The 18,714-nt window shown below is 39.0% G+C and overlaps 3 protein-coding genes across 3 annotated transcripts in view; 1 reads left to right on the top strand and 2 right to left on the bottom strand.

Moving 5' to 3' along the window:
* The window catches only part of LOC125252666 (serine/threonine-protein kinase pim-2-like), a 681,247-nt gene that overhangs the window by 548,126 nt on the left and 114,407 nt on the right, over positions 1-18,714 (bottom strand). The window lies entirely within an intron of this gene.
* On the bottom strand, positions 1,626-4,748 carry fabp6 (fatty acid binding protein 6, ileal (gastrotropin)). Its single transcript, XM_048166173.1, has 4 exons — positions 2,944-4,748; positions 2,078-2,253; positions 1,859-1,948; positions 1,626-1,776 (listed from the first exon to the last, which is right to left on the bottom strand). Exons 1-4 carry the CDS (start codon positions 3,125-3,127, stop codon positions 1,714-1,716), a joined length of 513 nt encoding a protein of 170 aa, XP_048022130.1. The 5' UTR covers positions 3,128-4,748; the 3' UTR covers positions 1,626-1,713.
* Positions 6,962-18,123, top strand: pwwp2a (PWWP domain containing 2A). The gene is made up of 2 exons (XM_048166120.1): positions 6,962-8,331; positions 13,968-18,123. Exons 1-2 carry the CDS (start codon positions 7,265-7,267, stop codon positions 15,898-15,900), a joined length of 3,000 nt encoding a protein of 999 aa, XP_048022077.1. The 5' UTR covers positions 6,962-7,264; the 3' UTR covers positions 15,901-18,123.

Raw genomic sequence — 18,714 nt, forward strand, 5'->3', positions numbered from 1 at the left:
TCTTTTAAGAGGCCATTTCACTTTTATAGGCTATAAAGGTCTAGGCTTATGACAGTTGGCAAATGGTTTATAGTTAACATAAAGATTAAAATACTAGTATTTTTCTCTCACACACACCTATCATTCACTTCAGAAAACATTGATTCATCAACTGGGGTCATATGGATTACTGTCGTAATCTTTTTGTTCATCTGAAGAAAAAGTAATCTGGGATGGCAAATGATGAAAGAATTTTAACATTTGGGAGGAGTATCGCTTTTAAAATGTTAACAATTAATTCCTGATAAGGTGGAGCTTGCGGATTATGGGTTTTGCGTGGATTCGCCTCTTATCTGTTTAATTAAAGAGATTGGGTGGATAGCAGACAGAAAGAGGGGCCCTCCCTTTGTGCTGGAGCCTGGTGGGGGGGGACATGGGCAGATCCTGGGAGGTGGGCCACATGGTTGAGTTGGTGTGATGATGAAGAGACACGAAATCGGATGAGGGGGGTTGAGTGCTGGCAAAGGGGCAGTTGGGTAATGGATCATTTTCACAACCTTTGTTTGCAAAGCAAGGAAGGGGAGGGGCTGGCACCTTTTTTCTTAATTATCAGGAGGGGGTACCTCTAAACTGAAGCACACCCTCGACGGCTTTTGTTTTATTTCTTTATTCATTCATGATCCGTAAGAATGAACTGTTTTGATAAGTTAAAGATTAAACATGCTACACCTTTTAAAATAAATTTAGGCCTACTTTATTTTTTGTATTGCTTAAAATCTTAATTTAAAATAAATGCATTAAAGCATGTGACCCTGGACCACAAAATCATAAGGGTCAGTTTACTGAAATTGAGATTTATACATCATCCGAAAGCTGATAAATAAATAAGCTTTCCATTGATGTATGGTTTGTTAGAATATAGGACGGTATTTGGCCGAGATACAACTATTTGAAAATCTGGAATCTGAGGGTGCAAAAAAATAAAAAATAAAAATATTGAGAAAATAAAGTCCTTAGCAATGCATATCCACTCACAAAAAAAAATTTATATATATATTTACGGTAGGAAATTTACAAAATCACTTAATGGAACATGATCTTTACTTAATATCCTAATGATTTTGGCATAAAAGAAAAATCCATAATAACCTATACAATGTGTTGTTGGCTATTGCTACAAATATACCTGTGCTTCTTATATTTATGTTTTGTGGTCAAGTGTCACAAATCAAGCCACATCACCCCATATTGCCCTCAGTATTTTTTATTTTTTTATTTTCTTGCTTAATATCTTAATCTTAAAAAATGCCTGTCAAAACCCACCTCCTTTACTTTATTAGTATTGCCCTCAGTATTTTATTTTGTTGTTATACATATATATATATTATTGCTTAATTCAAGCCCCCACCTGTGTTCTTTGTTATCATTAGTGTTTTCATTGGTATGCATAAAAAACCCCAAATGCTTCTGTCTTTGTTAGAGAACTGCTTGTGGGTTCATGCAAGATTTAAGTGTTGACTGCCCTCCAGTGGTGGTCATGCTGCCAGCAATCATTCTAATTTGATTAGATATTTCACCTCTTTATAATGAGGCATTATTAGATGCTCAGTTCATCATTTAATCACTAGACAGATGAAGTGAAAAGATCAGGAGACATTTGTCAGTTTAGCTCATACACTTTATTATAAGTGAATTGGAGGTCAGAGCAGAACAGGGTCATTTATCTCAATGGAGTTAGATCTTCTTGCTTGTACGAACAAAAACAACTGGACCCTTGGCGCTAGTTGCTGTGGAGGTCTGTAAATCAAAGCAAGGGGACTTTAGCTACTTTACAAGAGTTACAAATAATTTCACAATGGCAAATATAATAATATCTCACCTCCACCAGCTTTCCACCGCTGATCTCAGATGTATGGTGGTACTTGGGGAAACTTATGGCTAGCTTGCTCCCTTCCATGGAGACTACGCCCTGGGGAGGACATACAAGTATGAGTTTTCATCAGATGATGCACTTTATGAACATACTTGCATTTAAGAATCTCACTGAAGATACAGAGAAGTTTCACTCCTGACTCTCATATGTGCATGTATGCCATACCTTAAATTTCTTCCCTCCAACAGTCTCCATGTCACTTTCTTTGCCAACAATGAATTTGTTGGTCACAACATGGTTGTTTGGATAGTACTGGATCCATGTGTACTCATCTCCATTCTGGATGACCTCCGTCACAAGCTTGAAGTCACGGCCCTTCGAGATGACATCATCAGGGATACCTGAGGTGTACAAGAGCAATCATAATTTAGAGCAGTTCAGTTTTTGCCATCTAGCTATTGTGGCGATTTTATTGAGCTCACTACTTTGTAACAAACACTTAAGAAGACATCAGCTGACAGAGTTATAATACAATACTAATAAAGAAAGGAGGTGGGGCTTAAATTCTCAAAGCATTTTTTTTAAGATTAAGATATTCTTAAACAAATATATAATAAATATATACACACATATATTCAAATTTAAATCTACACTCTTAAAAATAAAGGTTCCAATAGGGGATTTTTGCAGTAATGCCATAGAAAAGGACCATAGAAGAACTTTTCATTGAGCAGTTCGTAAAGAACATTTTTTAACCTAAAGGACCTTTTTCAAGTATAAAGAACCTTTCCATGGATGTCAAAAGTTCTTTGTGAAACCATAGATGCCAATAAAGAACCTTTATTTTTTTGGGGTGTAGGTTCTTAAGACATGCTTGCAAATGAAATGCAAACACACCAGGATATGTAGGACAACATTTTCTTGTCCAAAGCAATTTAGGTGCAAGGACAGTCTAAACTAGAGCAACCTTAAGTGGATGGAAGTGCAGTCAGAAATCGAAGCAATCATGAATTTCTCAAGTTGTTACTCTTCCACTGGTGTTACCACTAGCAACAGAGCAAAAAATAGGTTTTTGAAAAGAAGCAGCTTACCAATCAGTTTGCAGAACTCATCATATCCGTCCTGAGATTCGGTTTCCCACTTGCCGTTGAAAGCCATGGTTTGGGTGTTGATTGTTTTGCGGAGAAGAAGAGTTAACTGAAAGATGAGGTACTGATGGATTGAGTTGCCTGCACTTATATACCCTACTGCTATTAAACTCTGCCTCTTTTTCATGAAATTATGGGCACACCATCATCATAACCAGGCTATAAACTTTTACAATGGCCTCACAAAAGAACAAGTCATCAAGTGCATGACCGCACGGCTGCTTACCTGGGTATCGATGTACCATACATGGGCAATGAAGACTTAAAATCTTTTCCAGTACTGCTTATACAGTGTGATATAACATTGGAAATAGCGTTTGTCTAATATATATGACAAATAGATGATTAATGGAAGTAATATAGCAATATCTCCCATTTTTGTAGACTACCATATCTCAACAAGCTACAAAACACGTTTTAGTTTGCAGCTGTTGAGTCTGAAGCTTGGTGGTACTGAAGGCCATCTGCCTTGACCTTGCTTTTGAAAGGACAGAAAGCTCTTTATGTCAGACTGAACTATATGTTCCAGTAGATAGTGATTCATAGCTACACAAACCTTTCATACATTTAGAAAACTGAGACAAAAACATCAGGGTACCTGTTCTATACAGTGACTATCCTCTTTTCCATTTGAGGGTGGAAAAAAGTCTGCCATCATTTACTCAACCTCATGTTGTTCCAAAACTGCATGACTTTTTCTTCTGTGGAACATCAAAGAAGATATTTTGAATGGAAGTTCTTCAAAATATCTTCTTTTACATTTCCAGAAAAGACAGAAAGTCATGCAGGTTTGGAACCACATGAGAGTAAGAATTTTTATTTTTAGGTGGATTATCCTTTTAAGCAACTGAAATTGATAAAAAAAAAAAAATAAATAAATAAGATAAATTGTCTTAAAACTGTCTGTCTGGAAGTTTAAAAGGAGGGAAGGATGTGCCACAGGTCAATGCCCTTCAGCGCATAAACCTCTGATAGTTTCCCATAGAATACAGCTTTAATTGCATCATCTCTCTTCCCCTTGGCCTTACATTTTCTCAAGTCTTATGTTTAGATTTACAGATAAATTTCAGCTTCACAGATCTCCACCACACACAAATCTAGCAGAATGAAGAGCTGAAGAGAGATAAAAGCAGGATCAGAACAGGATGAGCTCTCTTTTTCACTTCCAGAGCTAGCTGCAAGCTCTCACCTCTGAAAGCACACATTGATTCCTGGGGAACATGGAATGGTGTGACATTTGTCCGGATTTAGAGATTTCTTTGAAGCCTCTAAGGTCATTTGATGATGAGATATCAGTGAAGTTGAGGACTATTATGGGATAGTGCTCCAAGGAAGATTTTTTCCTTATAAATATATAGGCCTATATATAATTATTTAGGTTTAACTACAATTTAGCAGTAAAAGTAGACTGAATAGATTAGGAAAACTGCTATATTAGCAAACAGACTGGTTAAATGACACAAGCAGGTACTTGGATTGTGTTGTCATAAAGAGGATTTCACTTACATTATATGGTTTGATTGCTAAACACTCGTTAAACTTCGCCTTTCACAATATATTCACCAAGAGAACAGTTTAATAAATAAAAACCATAGTGAAACATAAACTTTTATAATACCACCTTTCTTCTAGAAATGTCTCTGTTTGACAATAAACGTGTCATGTTGAAACAATATATGGTGATAAATCACTTCAGCAAGGTAATCTGATTGCCTACAGTTTCTTAATTCATAAAATCAGAACATTTATCAAATAATTATAACCATACTTACTAAAGCCCTGAAAGCTAATGCCACTAAATATATATATATATATATATATATATATATATATATATATATATATATATATATATTTAGAGAAAAACATTTATTTCATAATGATATTTCCACCCCATTTTAAATTCTTATACTTGAAGGAAAGATTAGATTTTTGTGAATTTTTAAAAAATAAAAGATCTAAAGGATTAACAATTTACCAATATGAACAAAATTTTCATTCCCTGTAGTGACTCCTTATACCGCTGAGGTTTCTCTTCCCATAATGAAAGGTGAAAGGTCAGTACACTGATGCTCAGTAGGTCGTTGACAATACAATGACATGTAGCCGCTGGTTTAGATGAGCTTATCAAATATGTAAAAGTTAACTTCTGAGAGCTACGCGGAGATCACTGGTGTACACCAGTGACCTAAAAATGTTTTTAAATAAAAGTTTTTTTGTGAAACAGTACCACCCTTTAGCTCACCAAATACTCTTTACAAGTGAAATGATATAATGAATAAATCATGAATAAAACAAATTTCCTAAAAATGTGAATAAATTAGATTTTCTGAGAGTGTTTCCCTCAGTTGACATTGATAGGCCTACATAGGCTAAATGTGTTGAAACTCAAAGGGAATCTTAAAGTAGCCTAGGATTTGTTCAGCATTTTGTTATTTTAGTGAGTAATTCCACGAAACCGGTACGATCTGAGTCCCTCTGACCTTTTTCAGTGTATTTTATCTATTGGGTCACCAAAATATATTTTTAAAAGCTTTTTGTATTCATTGAAATGTCTCCTTTGATAATGTTTAAAAACATGATGACATACATTTTATCTTTATATTAGAAATTATTTTGGTTTTTTTTAGTTGACACCACCTATTTTGTCATGTCCCTCAAGGCCTTCTGTGAAAGTGTACTTGGGATATAAATAATAAAATGAGAAAAAAGTCCATACATTTTGCCATTCCCATAAATATCCATCTGTGCTTTTTTGCTGGTAATGTTTTTTTTTTCTTAGTAAATTCATGATTATTCATTAAAATCACATTATTTAGTTCTGTACCTCAGTAACCCCTCAACCCCGTTACACAAACCATTCTCCCCCTATAAAAATAATGAACTGATACTTATGTGACATCATTAATAGGAAGTGACATCAGAAGTCTTCTGAACAACATTGTGAGCAAACACAGGCAAGTTACCACCTTCTTTAATAATTATAACTAAATTATGTTGTGAAATTGTGTTTGTCAAGCTTAACGACTCAACCCTGTTACATCGATTAAAGATAGAAAACTATTACTTGTGAAAATTATCTTTGTTATTTCAACATTATTCACGATTTCTTAATATCATGCATGCTCTCCATTTAGAGCAGTGGCCAATTTGGGCAAAAAATCACAACCCCGTCACACCTACATTTTTATTATTTTTTTTTTTTTTAAGGTAATGAAAAAGTAATTTAAAGTTTGTTGAACTGAAATGTTCAGAGCAATCATACGAATACTGATTTTAGTTCAAATTCTGAAGTTAAGCCTTTGATCAAAAATGATGAGGTTACTGTCACAAAAAGTGCCCATTTCAGGCTTTAGTATGGCAAAAGTGTGAGATTTTATGTAACTTTTATATTTGCAATTACTGAATTAGTGTGAGGGACATCTGATTAATAGGAAAATGTTGATTTGATCACAAATACATTTTATAATAATATTCAGAGAGCTCCCATAGTGTCCATAACTTAAAATAATGACCAGTAATAATAGGGATTTGATGCCTGAGATGGGAAAATATGTTTTTCTGGAAGTTAAATATGTCATTAATGTTGTGGGGTGTTCAGAAAAGTAATACATTTTGGTAAAAAATCTAAAAATGTGTAAGTCCAAATCGTTCTGGTTTTGTGGTATGACTCTAGTATTATTTATAGCCTAAATAGTCTTTATTAATAGCCTAATACAAATATTTATAGTTTCATTTTAATTTTTTAATAATTTTGCTTTCGTCATTTTTATATATTTACTAATTCAATTTAGTACTTCAACTTATTCATTTTTTTTTATTTCAGATGGTTGTCAAGGCAACATTTTTAATTTACTAGTTTTCGTTTAATATTTAGCCTATATTTGATTTCATTTTGAATTCAATCACCGAAAATTGTTAGTTTTACTTTTAGTTTTAGTTATCAATACAACACGGCTTAACAGAAACAACAACGTTTATAATATAACAAATGGACCACACCAACAAACCCTGACGTAAATATACAACTCGACATCGCCCCTGCTGGTACCAAAGTTGTATCCCCATAATAAAGTATATTGACATAATAGAAGCCAATCACAATAGCGTTTCCAGGGATTTCCTATGAACGACAAGAAGTTGAGCCAATTAATGACAACCGCACGTTGAAGCAGCTAATGGGAAGTGTCAGTAGTTGTAAGTGGGCGGGCTCTAATCTTATCTGGAGGAGAGGGCCAAGTAGTAGTTGCAAAGCGGAAAGAAAATGGCGGCCGTGGCTGCGGAGCCAGGAGCTGCTGCGGCATCAACAACAGCGGGGGACGGGGTGGAATACGAGCCCGAGCCAGGAGAGCATGTGGTCGACCTAGAGGCCCACTCCGTCCCGAAAATGGAGCTTTGTCACCAACCCGAGGATATGGATGCAGTTCAGGAATGCAGCCAGGTCCAAATGGAAATCAGAAGGCCGGACCTTCAAGCCGCGGGAAAAGCCCTCGCTGCCCATGCGGACGGTGAGTGCACCGAAACGGGGGGTTCCTGGGGCCGCTTGGACACAGCCGAGCAGCCCGTGCTTATGGACTACATGTGTACAGGCGTTTCTGATTACGGAGGGTCCTTCTCGCCGAAAGTGGAGGCTGCAAACGAGGTCAGTCCTCTCGAATCCAGCCCCTGCCTTTTGCTCCCCAGCTCCATCTCCGACTCCCAGCCCTCTGTGGTCTTCTTGCATTCCCTTCCCGCTCAGGTTCCGTCGGAGCCTGAAACCGGACTGTCTCTGGCTGTCGAATACGACTCCAATCCCGTGTCAAGCCATCATACCGATCTGGAGTGTGAACTCATAGGCTTCACGCAGCCTGACCCGGAGCCCGAACCCGCAAACGATGCTCTCGGGTCGGAACTCAAATCTCACGAGGATGCTTTCCATGACATCCCGCACCCCTCAGATCACCTGGACTCTCTGTCCAATGCAGAGGAGACCTCGCTGGGAGAATCGGTGGGTCAGAGCTGCATTAGTGACTTTTCTACTGTTTCCAGCAAGGACTCGCCAGAACTTCCAGCAGTGGTGGATCAGTCGCTCATCTCATCGGTAGAGTCAGAAGAAGTGCGCTCGCGTCCTCTTCATCATCAAAGCTTCAAAACGGACCTCAGCGAACCCGAGAGGGAGTCGGAAACGAAAGCCCCGCTTCTGTGTACGACGGAGCCCGACACGGTGGAGCGCCTGGTGCTCGGGTCCGAGGTTCGGGTCTCGCTGGATCACATCATCGACGATGCGCTCGTGGTGTCGTTTCGCTTAGGCGAGAAGATCTTCTCCGGGGTACTCATGGACCTTTCAAAAAGGTAAACACTGTATATGCGCAAAGAATTTTCAGTGTGTCCACTAATGCATCCAGCATACTTCTCAAAGTTAGCTTTCGCAGCTGTCAAAAAGATGAAGAGCATCTTATAGGTTATAAATTATCTTTATAAAGGAAACTGTCAGCATAGTTTGGAGGGTAAGGTTGTTTTTAGCTTATATGTTATTGTTTTATTTAGTTGTGTTTTACTCATTGTATTCTCCTAAAATGTTTATGTAGGCCTATATATAAAATAAACTCTATTTTTATTTACCTTTGTGCATATGTATTGGGAGATTATTTATTGCGGCTGGTGTGACCGGTGAAGGTTTTCAAAAAATACTATTTCAATCAACTTGGTGATAAATTAAAGGGTTAGTTCACCCAAAAAGTTCTGTCATTTATTACTCGCCCTCATGCCATTCCACACCTTCATTCATCTTCAGAACACAAATTAAGATATTTTTGTTGAAATCCGATGGCTCAGTGTGGCACAGGCCTCCGTAGCCAGCAATGACATTTTCTCTCTCAAGATCCATTAATGTACTAAAAACATATTTAAATCAGTTCATGTGAGTACAGTGGTTCAATATTAATATTATAAAGCGACGAGAATATTTTTGGTGCGCCAAAAAAAACAAAATAACGACTTATTTAGTGATGGCCGATTTCAAAACACTGCTTCAGGAAGCTTCGGCGCGTTATCGAATCTTGATTCGGATCACGTGTCAAACTGCTGAAATCACATGACTTTGGCGCTCTGAACCGCTGATTCGACACGCTGATTCGTTATGCTCCGAAGCTTCCTGAAGCATTGTTTTGAAATCGGCCATCACTATATAAGTCGTTATTTTGTTTTTTTGGCGCACCAAAAATATTCTTCATAATATTAATATTGAACCACTGTACTCATATGAACTGATTTAAATGTCTTTAGTACATTAATGGATCTTGAGGGAGGAAATGTCATTGCTGTCTATGCAGGCCTCACTGAGCCATTGGATTTCAGCTAAAATATCTTAATGTGTGTTCCGAAGATTAACGAAGGTCTTACGGGTGTGGAACGACATGAGGGTGAGTAATTAATGACATTATTTTCATTTTTGGGTGAACTAACCCTTTAATTTGACGAAGTATTCCAGGTCATAAAAAATTACATACAAGAATAAACAAAACCAGTGCTGAGGTTTATTATTGCAGGACACTACTATCACTACCTGAATTTTCATGTCAGCTAACCATATTTAGACATGTAACTAGGTAGACATGATCATCATCATAACCAGGGGGAAAACAGTGTTATGCTGGTGATTAACACCCTACATATTGCTCCCACAGTTTGTCTGTCTCAACACCCTTGTTCACACATTTTCTCTCGGTGTCAGGGATGAATCATAGCTGAGCCCAATTTATAGTGCCTTCCATGTGGTCTGCAGTGGGATCTCCAGTCTCTCAGTACAGTTCTCACTTGAGAAGTCAAAATGAAACATTCTTGTGATGTTGCTGTGTAGAGAAGGTGTGCTGAAGAACCTGTGCAGCAACATTGTTAGGAAGTGATTATTACATCAGCTGGAAATTATGGAAGATTTCTCTATGCTGATAGACTGTAAGTCAACCAATTAAGTACACATCAGGCCAGATTTGTTTTAACAAGCTTTGCTGTGATGGGCTTTCCGGATTGAAATGATGCTGTGGACATAGACCAGCGCTGCGCCTGAAATCGAATACTTTTCTTCTATATAGTACGTGAAAAACAGTATGTGAACAGGGTAGTATGTCCGAATTCATAGAATTCGAAAACAGTAGGCGAAAAGTACCGGGATGACTCTACTTCTGGTGAGATTCTGAAGTGTGCATATGATGGACACTTTACTATCCCATGAGGATTTGTGAATGGAGTTGAAGGGATGTAACTGATGCTGGTAGGTCATGTGACAGTAACAACATGGCGGATGTAGTACATCCAAATTCATTCATACTACACGTATTCATACTATATAGAACATACTTTTTCAATGGTCGTGAAGTAAATTTAAATTCAAATGTAGTACCTATTCAACAGTACACGATTTCAGATGCAGCTTAGGAGTTCCCCAAATTTTTTGTTTGCTGAACCCCTTAGGCATAAAATATTTACTTGAAGTACCCCCTGAGATTTTAAATTAATATTTCAATAATTTAATGTCTCATTCGCATTCTCATTCGGTTAATGGTCACATGCAATTAAATGATTACTGATTTACTGATTTTATATTTTGACTTTGTAGCTGGACGATCTTTTTAGTTGTGATAGTGTCAGTCCACATTCACACTGGTATTTTAGAAACCCAATCAAATTGAATAATAATAATGTTTTAACTGTAACTAAAAATGAAGACAAAAATATTACTCTTGTAATATACAATTGTACTGTAAAACAAAATGTAAATCTTTAATTACAGTAATAATTTTACACTATAGATAAAAAAAAAAAAAATTATACCTTAAATCTGGGGTGCCCAGTCTACCTTCCTGCAAAGTTCAGCTCCATCCCTGATCAAACAGAACTGAACCAGCTAATTAATATCTTAAGAAGCACTTGATTATTACACACAGGTAGGTGGACCACCAGTATTGGGCACCCTTGTTTTAAATTTTCATTTTAAACATTAAAACCCTGGTGGAAAGCTGGTGGAATACTAGTGAAATGCATTAAACTTCTGTCCACAAACATGTTGGATATTATGCAAATGTGTAAATAAAATAAACCAAGCGTATGTTGTATTCCCATATACAGGTTTTTGGTGAACCAAGCCGCTCTGAGATGCTGAAAAGACCATAGCATGAGCTTTTATTTGAAACACACAGCGCATCAGACTATACAGTTGTTTAATTAAATCGCAGCGTTTGATTTGATTACCACACTAAGATATATGACTATAGTGCAGCCTCATTTATCATTTTTTTATTTTAATTTTACATTACACTTTAAAAAGCAGCTAAAAATTTACTTGCTAAACTTGCTTTTGTCTAATTTCTGTATTACTATTTTATTTGATTGTCTGTTTTTAATGTCTGTCACTTATTTTGATTTCTTTTTATATTTGGATGTAAAGCACTCCGTGACATTGCTCTAGAAAGATGCTAAAACTACATACATTCACTATAATTAATTATCATTCCACCAACTCACAAACCCCCTTTCAGTTCCCTCGCGAACCCCCAGGGGTGTTTGGGGAACCCTGACATGGCAGACCACCAATTTAAAGGAATATTCTGGATTTAAAAGTTAAAGGGATAGTTCACCCAAAAATGAAAATTTGATGTTTATCTGCTTACCCCCAGGGCATCCAACAAGTAGGTGACTTTGTTTCTTCAGTAGAACACAAATGATGATTTTTAACTCCAACTGTTGCCGTCTGTCAGTCTTATAATGCGAGTGAATGGTAACACAATTTATAAGAGTCAAAAAATATTAATAGACAAATCCAAATTAAACCCTGCAGCTCATGGCGGCACATTGATGTCCTAAGACACGAAACGATTGGTTTGTGCGAAAAACCGAACATTATTTATATCGTTTTTTACCTCTAATACACCACTATGTCCAACTGCGTTCAGTATTCGCTTAGTGAGGTCTGATTGCACTCTGACAATGGAAGTGATGTCTAGCACTCATTGAAGTATGAGCGCGAGACATCACTGCCGTTGTCAGAGCGCGATCAGACCTCACTAAGCGAATGCTGAACGCAGTTGGACATAGTGGTGTATTAGAGGTAAAAAATTATATAAATACTGTTCGGTTTCTCGCACAAACCAATCGTTTCGTGTCTTAGGACATCAATGTGCCGTCACAAGCCGCAGGGATTAATTTGGATTTGTCTATGCATATTTTTTGACTCTTACAGATTGTGTTACCGTTCACTCACATTATTTGACTGACAGACGGCAACGGTTGGAGTTAAAAATCATCATTTGTGTTTTACTGAAGAAATAAAGTCACCTACATCTTGGATGCCCTGGGGGTAAGCAGATAAACATCAAATTTTCATTTTTGGGTGAACTATCCCTTTAAGCTTAAGACCTCCATTGTACTGTACATGCTTGTTTTTTATTTGTACAGACTGTGGGAAGAAATTAAATCATGTTCTGTACTTCACAGCATGTCACAGATGCTGCTATTGAAGCTTAACTTAATTTAAGTTTTAGTATTCGTTTAAGGCCCCCCAGCATTGGTATTTTGTACTCTAACATGTTAATGATGAAACATGTTGCAGCTCCAAATCTCAAACAGAAGCAAAACGATGTTCTTAATTGAGAAAGTGTCACTAGCTCAGCTAATTTCATGCTTCCTTTGAGTTGGGCCATCTGTGAGAGTGTGGGGTAAAAACTAAACAAATCCTCTCTTCAATATCCATTTTGTCTTTAATGGTTTTAGTGTGATTGCTCATGTTTTGGAGTGGTGACACAAGATGGACATGGACAGATGGATAGATGTGCGTTCATTCTATAATTGTTTAAAAAAACCCAAAAACAAAACCATGAATGTCCTGGGTGTAGATTAATTTCCTTTTGATGGTCCCGCTGTTCCTCTGTGACATAACAACCACAGTACATAAACTGAACTTGAACACAGTCAGTGTCATGGCGTTGAAGTGGTTTGCCAGACATACTGTCCATTTTATTTTTAGCTTGCGCTCTAAAGGCTGTCATCATTTGCATTTTTCAATGTTAGGCCATTCCCAGTTTCTGGATAAAACTTCTAATGGAAGAAACGCATATCTCAGAATTGTTGGATTACTCATTCCTGAAGAATTAGCTATTGCAAGTCAGGAACAATGTATATTACTCTGATATTCAACAGATCACAGGCTCAACCCATTTTTTGTTTAAGGGACAGTACTTCGATGTAACGTTTTTTTTTTATTTTTTGTTTTTTTTACTTATTCTACACCACAGTATCAAAATCAGTTGCATTTTATCAAATTCATTGGATGATTTTAGATAGACAGTTGGCAATTCACTTCTGAAATAAGTTGTATATGGTTACTAATTTACATATGAATTATTAATTTGTATTGTAGAGTAAGTTCTTCTTGGCTCACATTGGATATGCAGCTGAAGTGGCATTTTATGCTCAAGCATTTTCTTTGTTGCTTTGTTTTTTGTCAGTTAATCATCATTCTTCCTTTCTGTAGTCATGAATACAGATATGATATCATGTAATAGATATTTTAATTAAACTTAAGAGGATTCTGCTACTTGTTGTTGCTTATTAGTATCCATACCCCCATTTCACAGACAAGACTTAAGATAGTCCTAGACTAAAATGCATGTTTGAGCTGTTTTAACTGAAAGCAACTTGCACTGACATGTCTTAAAATATGTCAGAGCCATTGTTGTCTCAAGATGCACACTTGTAATGTTTTTTTTTTTCTAGGGTATGTTTATAAAAACTACTTAAATACCCTAATTGAAATGGGGCCTAATTCTGGCTTAGCCTAAACCCTGTCTATGAAACCAGGCCATAATCTAGTTGTAGTAATCTAGTGTCTTGTTATTTTTGTTTAGATTTGAGGAAACGGGGATTAGACCCCAACCGCACTATGCTGTTCAGTTTAACCTTAGTGTGTTTGTCTTCTCTCATCCTCTGTACCTCAGGTTTGGACCTTATGGGATTCCTATAACTGTGTTCCCCAAGAGAGAGTATAAGGACAAGCCAGAATCTATGCAGCTGAAGACGGAAGCATTCCAGTCAGAGACGGATAAGGGTGTTGCTCAAGCTCCTAGTGATGCCCCAATTAAGGAACCTGCGGATGCTCCAGATGCCCCTCTGAAGGACCCTGCTGAGACTCCTGCAGCACCCCAGCCCTGTCCCAACCCTCAACCTAACCCATGGACCTCAAAACCACCTCCTTTGTTTCAGGAGGGGGCCCCTTATCCACCTCCATTGTTCATCAGGGACACCTACAACCAGTCGTTACCTCAGCCTCTACCCCGCAAAATCAAGCGGCCCAAGCGAAGGCTGTATCGAGAGGAGCCCACTTCTATAATGAATGCCATCAAGCTCCGACCAAGACAAGTTCTGTGTGATAAATGTAAAGGGGCTGTGGTGCAAGGGGACAAGCGTGAGACACGCAGAGGCCCCATTTCAGACTGCCGGAGTGACGATGCCAAAAGACGGCGTAACGACAACGCGACGGCAGCTGCTGGTAAGCGGCCCCGTAGTGATCCACGTTCTGAAGAGAAGGGCCGTAGTACTGATGGGCCCAAACGGCAGGGTTCAGCCATACGGGTGTCATCATCCACCGCCTCTTCTCTGGGCCATAGTCAGGTCAAAGGTACAGCTGCAGGGAACAAAATAGTAAAGGGGGTGTCCACTACAACAGCGTCCTCGGCCAACTCTCGAGTGCAGCTCAATGCCAAAAAAGTGCTTCAGAGCAAAAATGTTGACCACTCCAAGGCACGAGAGGTGCTGAAGATGGCCAAAGCTCAGAGAAGACAGAAAGAGACAGTCACAGGCAGTAGCGGCAACACCAAGGCCATAACCAGGGCCGCAGCCCTCCAGGAAGCCCACCAGAAGGTCCACTTCACCCGGCGACTGCAGCAGATTAGTGGAGGTCCAGGTTCCACCCCCCTGCCACCCAGGATGCGCATCAAGCCCCAAAGGTACCGTAACGAAGAGAACGATTCTTCCTCATGTAAGCCGCCTTGCTTGGAGAAAGTGCCGGGAGGGGGCCGTTTACCACTGCCTAAGCCAGCCGTGCCCCGCTGCACCTCCACACGCTCCTCCTCCTCCTCCTGCTCTGCTAGCCAAGTCGCCACAGCTGTAGAGCCCCAGAGGCCAGACAAAGCGATTGAGTCCCTTCTCAGCCAGGCCCAACCCGATCCCCTCCCAGCCCCGGAATACAGGGAACCCCAGGCTGAGACAGAGGAACAGGAGGGGCGGGAGGAAAAGCGGGAGACGCGTGGGAGCAAGGCTGGTAACCTAGTGGTCTACATGACCCTTAACCCCAGCCAGCCCGACTCCTCTAGTACCTCCATGTGCAGCATCGATAGTGCAGATGACTTAAAGTCATCAAACTCTGAGTGTAGCTCTACCGAAACGTTTGACTTCCCCCCTCCTGGTGATTTGCGTTCGGCCCCTGCCCCTGGCACATCCTCCGCTTTTGCCTCTGCCTCTCCCTCTGCTCCTAAGGACGACAAAAAGCGCAGTAAATCCCTCAAAGCTGCCGTTTTTTCCAAAAACGTCACAAAGTGCGTTGCCCTGGATGGCAGGACAATTTGTGTAGGGGACATTGTTTGGGCCAAAATCCTTGGCTTTCCCTGGTGGCCCGCCCGCATCTTAGCCATCACAGTGAGTCGCAAAGATAATGGGCTCTTAGTCAGGCAGGAGGCCCGGGTCTCTTGGTTTGGGTCGCCCACCACTTCCTTCCTGGCCATTACTCAGCTTGCCCCGTTTCTAGAAAACTTCCAGTCTCGCTTTGACAAGAAGAGAAAGGGCCTATATCGTAAAGCCATCACTGAGGCTGCCAAGGCTGCCAAGCAGCTCACTCCAGAGGTCAGAGCGTTGCTAACTCAGTTTGAGACGTGAGGTGATATGCCTTGGTAAGGTAGGCAAAACAGGTACCCGAGTTGGCCCTGTACCCCTTCTGACACCTCTCAAACTTTGCTGTACCCAGTCAGCTTCCAGAGTGAAACAGAAAAATGTCAGCCAGGCAACCAGGACTAATTTATTTTTCTTGAAGGCAAGAGAAGGGGATTGAATTGAACGGTTTTCATGTCAAGTATCTCATGTTCGCCCTATGTAATCAGTCTTTTGATCTTGTCATATCACACATTTATTATAATGAAAACAGATGACAGAGATTTTTAGGAAAAGGTTTTATAGGTTCAACAATATTTCAGTTCGCCTTGAACTTAGTTATTCTTGGTCAGTGTCTGCTGTTAAAGGTCCCTGTAAACATAAAAGCAAATGATCTAAGAGTGGGATTTTTTTTTTTTTTGTATTGAGCTTGAATAGCTTTCATGAAGAATTAGGCGTGTTTTGAAAATATGTGCTTGAACCCATTCTCAAACTAAATGGTGGCCCTTACAATTCGATTGCTACTTTGTCTGGATCCTTAACTTAGCACAGTTAATGTTTCCTTTCGTATGATCAGAGAAAGTGTTCTAGGTTCACATTGACAGATCATTCCTGCTGCATTTTCTAACACTACAGTGTTTCTAGACAGAGTGTCTCTGTCCAGTCGCCCTAAGATTATATGAGCTCGGAATTCAGTTAGACCATCCTTTTAATTGTTTTCTTTTATTATGGAAGTTGTGTAACTGTAAAAGTTGACCCTGTTGGGTAGAGTGCCTCGCTCAGGTAGAAAAAGGGACTTAATTGGTGCTGATCTTTCTCAGATGTTCTGAGACGACTAATCCAAGTTCAGTGATCTGAGCATACGGCTGTTGATCTGGGCGTGGCTCTTGGCCAGCCGTGGCTTTGCAGCCAGTCGAGCTGCTGTTACGGGGGGAGGTGCCTATAAGCCGAAGTCACCTCAAGTGCCACTGTGAGGAGAGCACAGCGACTCTGTAAACGCAGAGAGAACCACCTCAGACACGGAGAAACCTGCCAGCCTAACTGTGCGTCCTCCTTCCCCACCCCTCGCAGCTACAACATCTGCTTCCCAAGCTCATTCCTCCCTAATCTACTTGCCCTGTTCACAGCTTTTTTTCTCTTCCTCCACTTGTTTTGCTCCCTCCTGCCGTTGTCATATGTTTGTGTCTTAGACTGCTTTTTATATATATGATTATGGCGAAAATGTTCCTGTTGTTCAGCCAACCCACCGACCACCCCGACTTTGTTTTTGCATGGATTTGGGAGTGCATATATGTTAAATGGAATAATGAGCATTTTAATGGCTCCATATGTTTATCCAATTTAGGCATATCACATCACTAAGCAAATTTATACGTTTTTATGTAGCTGCAGTGGAATGCAAAACTCTTAACCTGAGTTTTATTAAATAACTCAATGAAAACACTTGTCCACTGTGGTGTCCCGCTGCAAAGTGGGGCATTGGAGCACATTGGCAGCAGTTCTCATGTGTTATTGTTCGTCATAATTATGCGCCTCTGGCTGGTTTAGTTGTTCAGTGATTTGTTCCGATTCCAGTATTCATTGTCTCTCATCTGAAATGTGTTGCTATGGATTATTGTGTTTTAAATTTATTTGTTGTGCCTGAACTTTATTTTCTGTCATTTCACTATTTGCATAATAGGGCTGAAGGTCTGGAGTACACATTTGTATGTAAAGTGTTCAAAATGTATTCTGCCTGATTGATTGGAAGATGAATGGTCTGGATCTTATTTCGATGCTGAGAACCAATGATTTTATTTGTGTGGATGAGCATTATCTTTTTTTTTTTTCTTGTCTGTAATCATGGTTCTGTCCTTGCATTGCATACCCATTAGCATCTTAAACTGTCCAGTTATATTTACACATCTGAGAAGGGAAATATGCTGTATTATATCTGGGTCTTTCCACATATGACTTAGCAGGTAGAGATTGATGACTTGAGGAAAAAAAAAAACAATGCTTGGTAGACCACACTGACTGACTGATGGAGGTTTGTGTAAAGGAGTAAAACGGTATTTATTTTGGTGGTTGGCTTTGTTTTATTTCAGCATCTTTTTTACTTTTATTTCTATCTGTTTGCAGGTCAGAGAATGCTGTAAAACCATTGAAAAAAAGTAACAGTTGAAGATATTGTGTACATGTTTTCTGATGTTTTAAGAGTATATAAATAAACTGTGAACTTCAAGAATTTTATCTAGTTGTCATTATTTTTGTATTTTATCTTCCTAATATCATTTCTCACTCCAAACCATATTTGTCTCAGGTGTAGCCCAGTGCACAACCCTGTTTTGGGAAAAGCTGTTTTTCCATACGTTTCTCAAATGAAAATTTCACTCAATAAATCATGACAGCCAAAACAAGACAGTTTTCTGTCATTTCACAATTAACCAATGCATGGAAAAAGACAGATTTTCATACCTGCAAACAGATGAGAAAACAGTAGGGCAAGACTGAACAAAAATGTGCCAGACTCTAACTACAAAGTAAATTCAGTCTACACTAGACGGTAGTTGAGTTTACACTAGACTGTAAATTAAGCTTCACAGGGTTGTCATAAATAGTATACTAATTAGATATTTCAGTGGATCAGTGCTGTGTGAGTTTCTCTTTATGATGTCAGTGTTCATGTGGTCTTGGCTTTATAAGATCACACATTACAATAGAAAAACAGCTGTGCATGAGGTTATAAATCACATGAAATGTTAGTGATTTTAAAGGTGCAGTAAGCAATTTATGAGAAATGATATCTGAATTCACCAAAACAAATACACACCCTAAAGGATC

This window comes from Megalobrama amblycephala, linkage group LG18 (genome assembly GCF_018812025.1).
Source record: "Megalobrama amblycephala isolate DHTTF-2021 linkage group LG18, ASM1881202v1, whole genome shotgun sequence".
NCBI lineage: Eukaryota > Metazoa > Chordata > Actinopteri > Cypriniformes > Xenocyprididae > Megalobrama > Megalobrama amblycephala.

What these genes read in the sequence shown, in the direction of transcription:
- pwwp2a (XM_048166120.1), top strand. Translation starts at nt 7,265, where the DNA reads ATGGCGGCCGTGGCTGCGGAGCCAGGAGCTGCTGCGGCATCAACAACA. An exon ending in CTCATGGACCTTTCAAAAAG is followed by an intron (nt 8,332 to 13,967) that starts GTAAACACTGTA and finishes TCTGTACCTCAG; the next exon opens with GTTTGGACCTTATGGGATTC.
- fabp6 (XM_048166173.1), bottom strand. Translation starts at nt 3,127, where the DNA reads ATGAAAAAGAGGCAGAGTTTAATAGCAGTAGGGTATATAAGTGCAGGC. An exon ending in TTGGAGGGAAGAAATTTAAG is followed by an intron (nt 1,949 to 2,077) that starts GTATGGCATACA and finishes TGTCCTCCCCAG; the next exon opens with GGCGTAGTCTCCATGGAAGG. An exon ending in GCGGTGGAAAGCTGGTGGAG is followed by an intron (nt 1,777 to 1,858) that starts GTGAGATATTAT and finishes TTTGATTTACAG; the next exon opens with ACCTCCACAGCAACTAGCGC.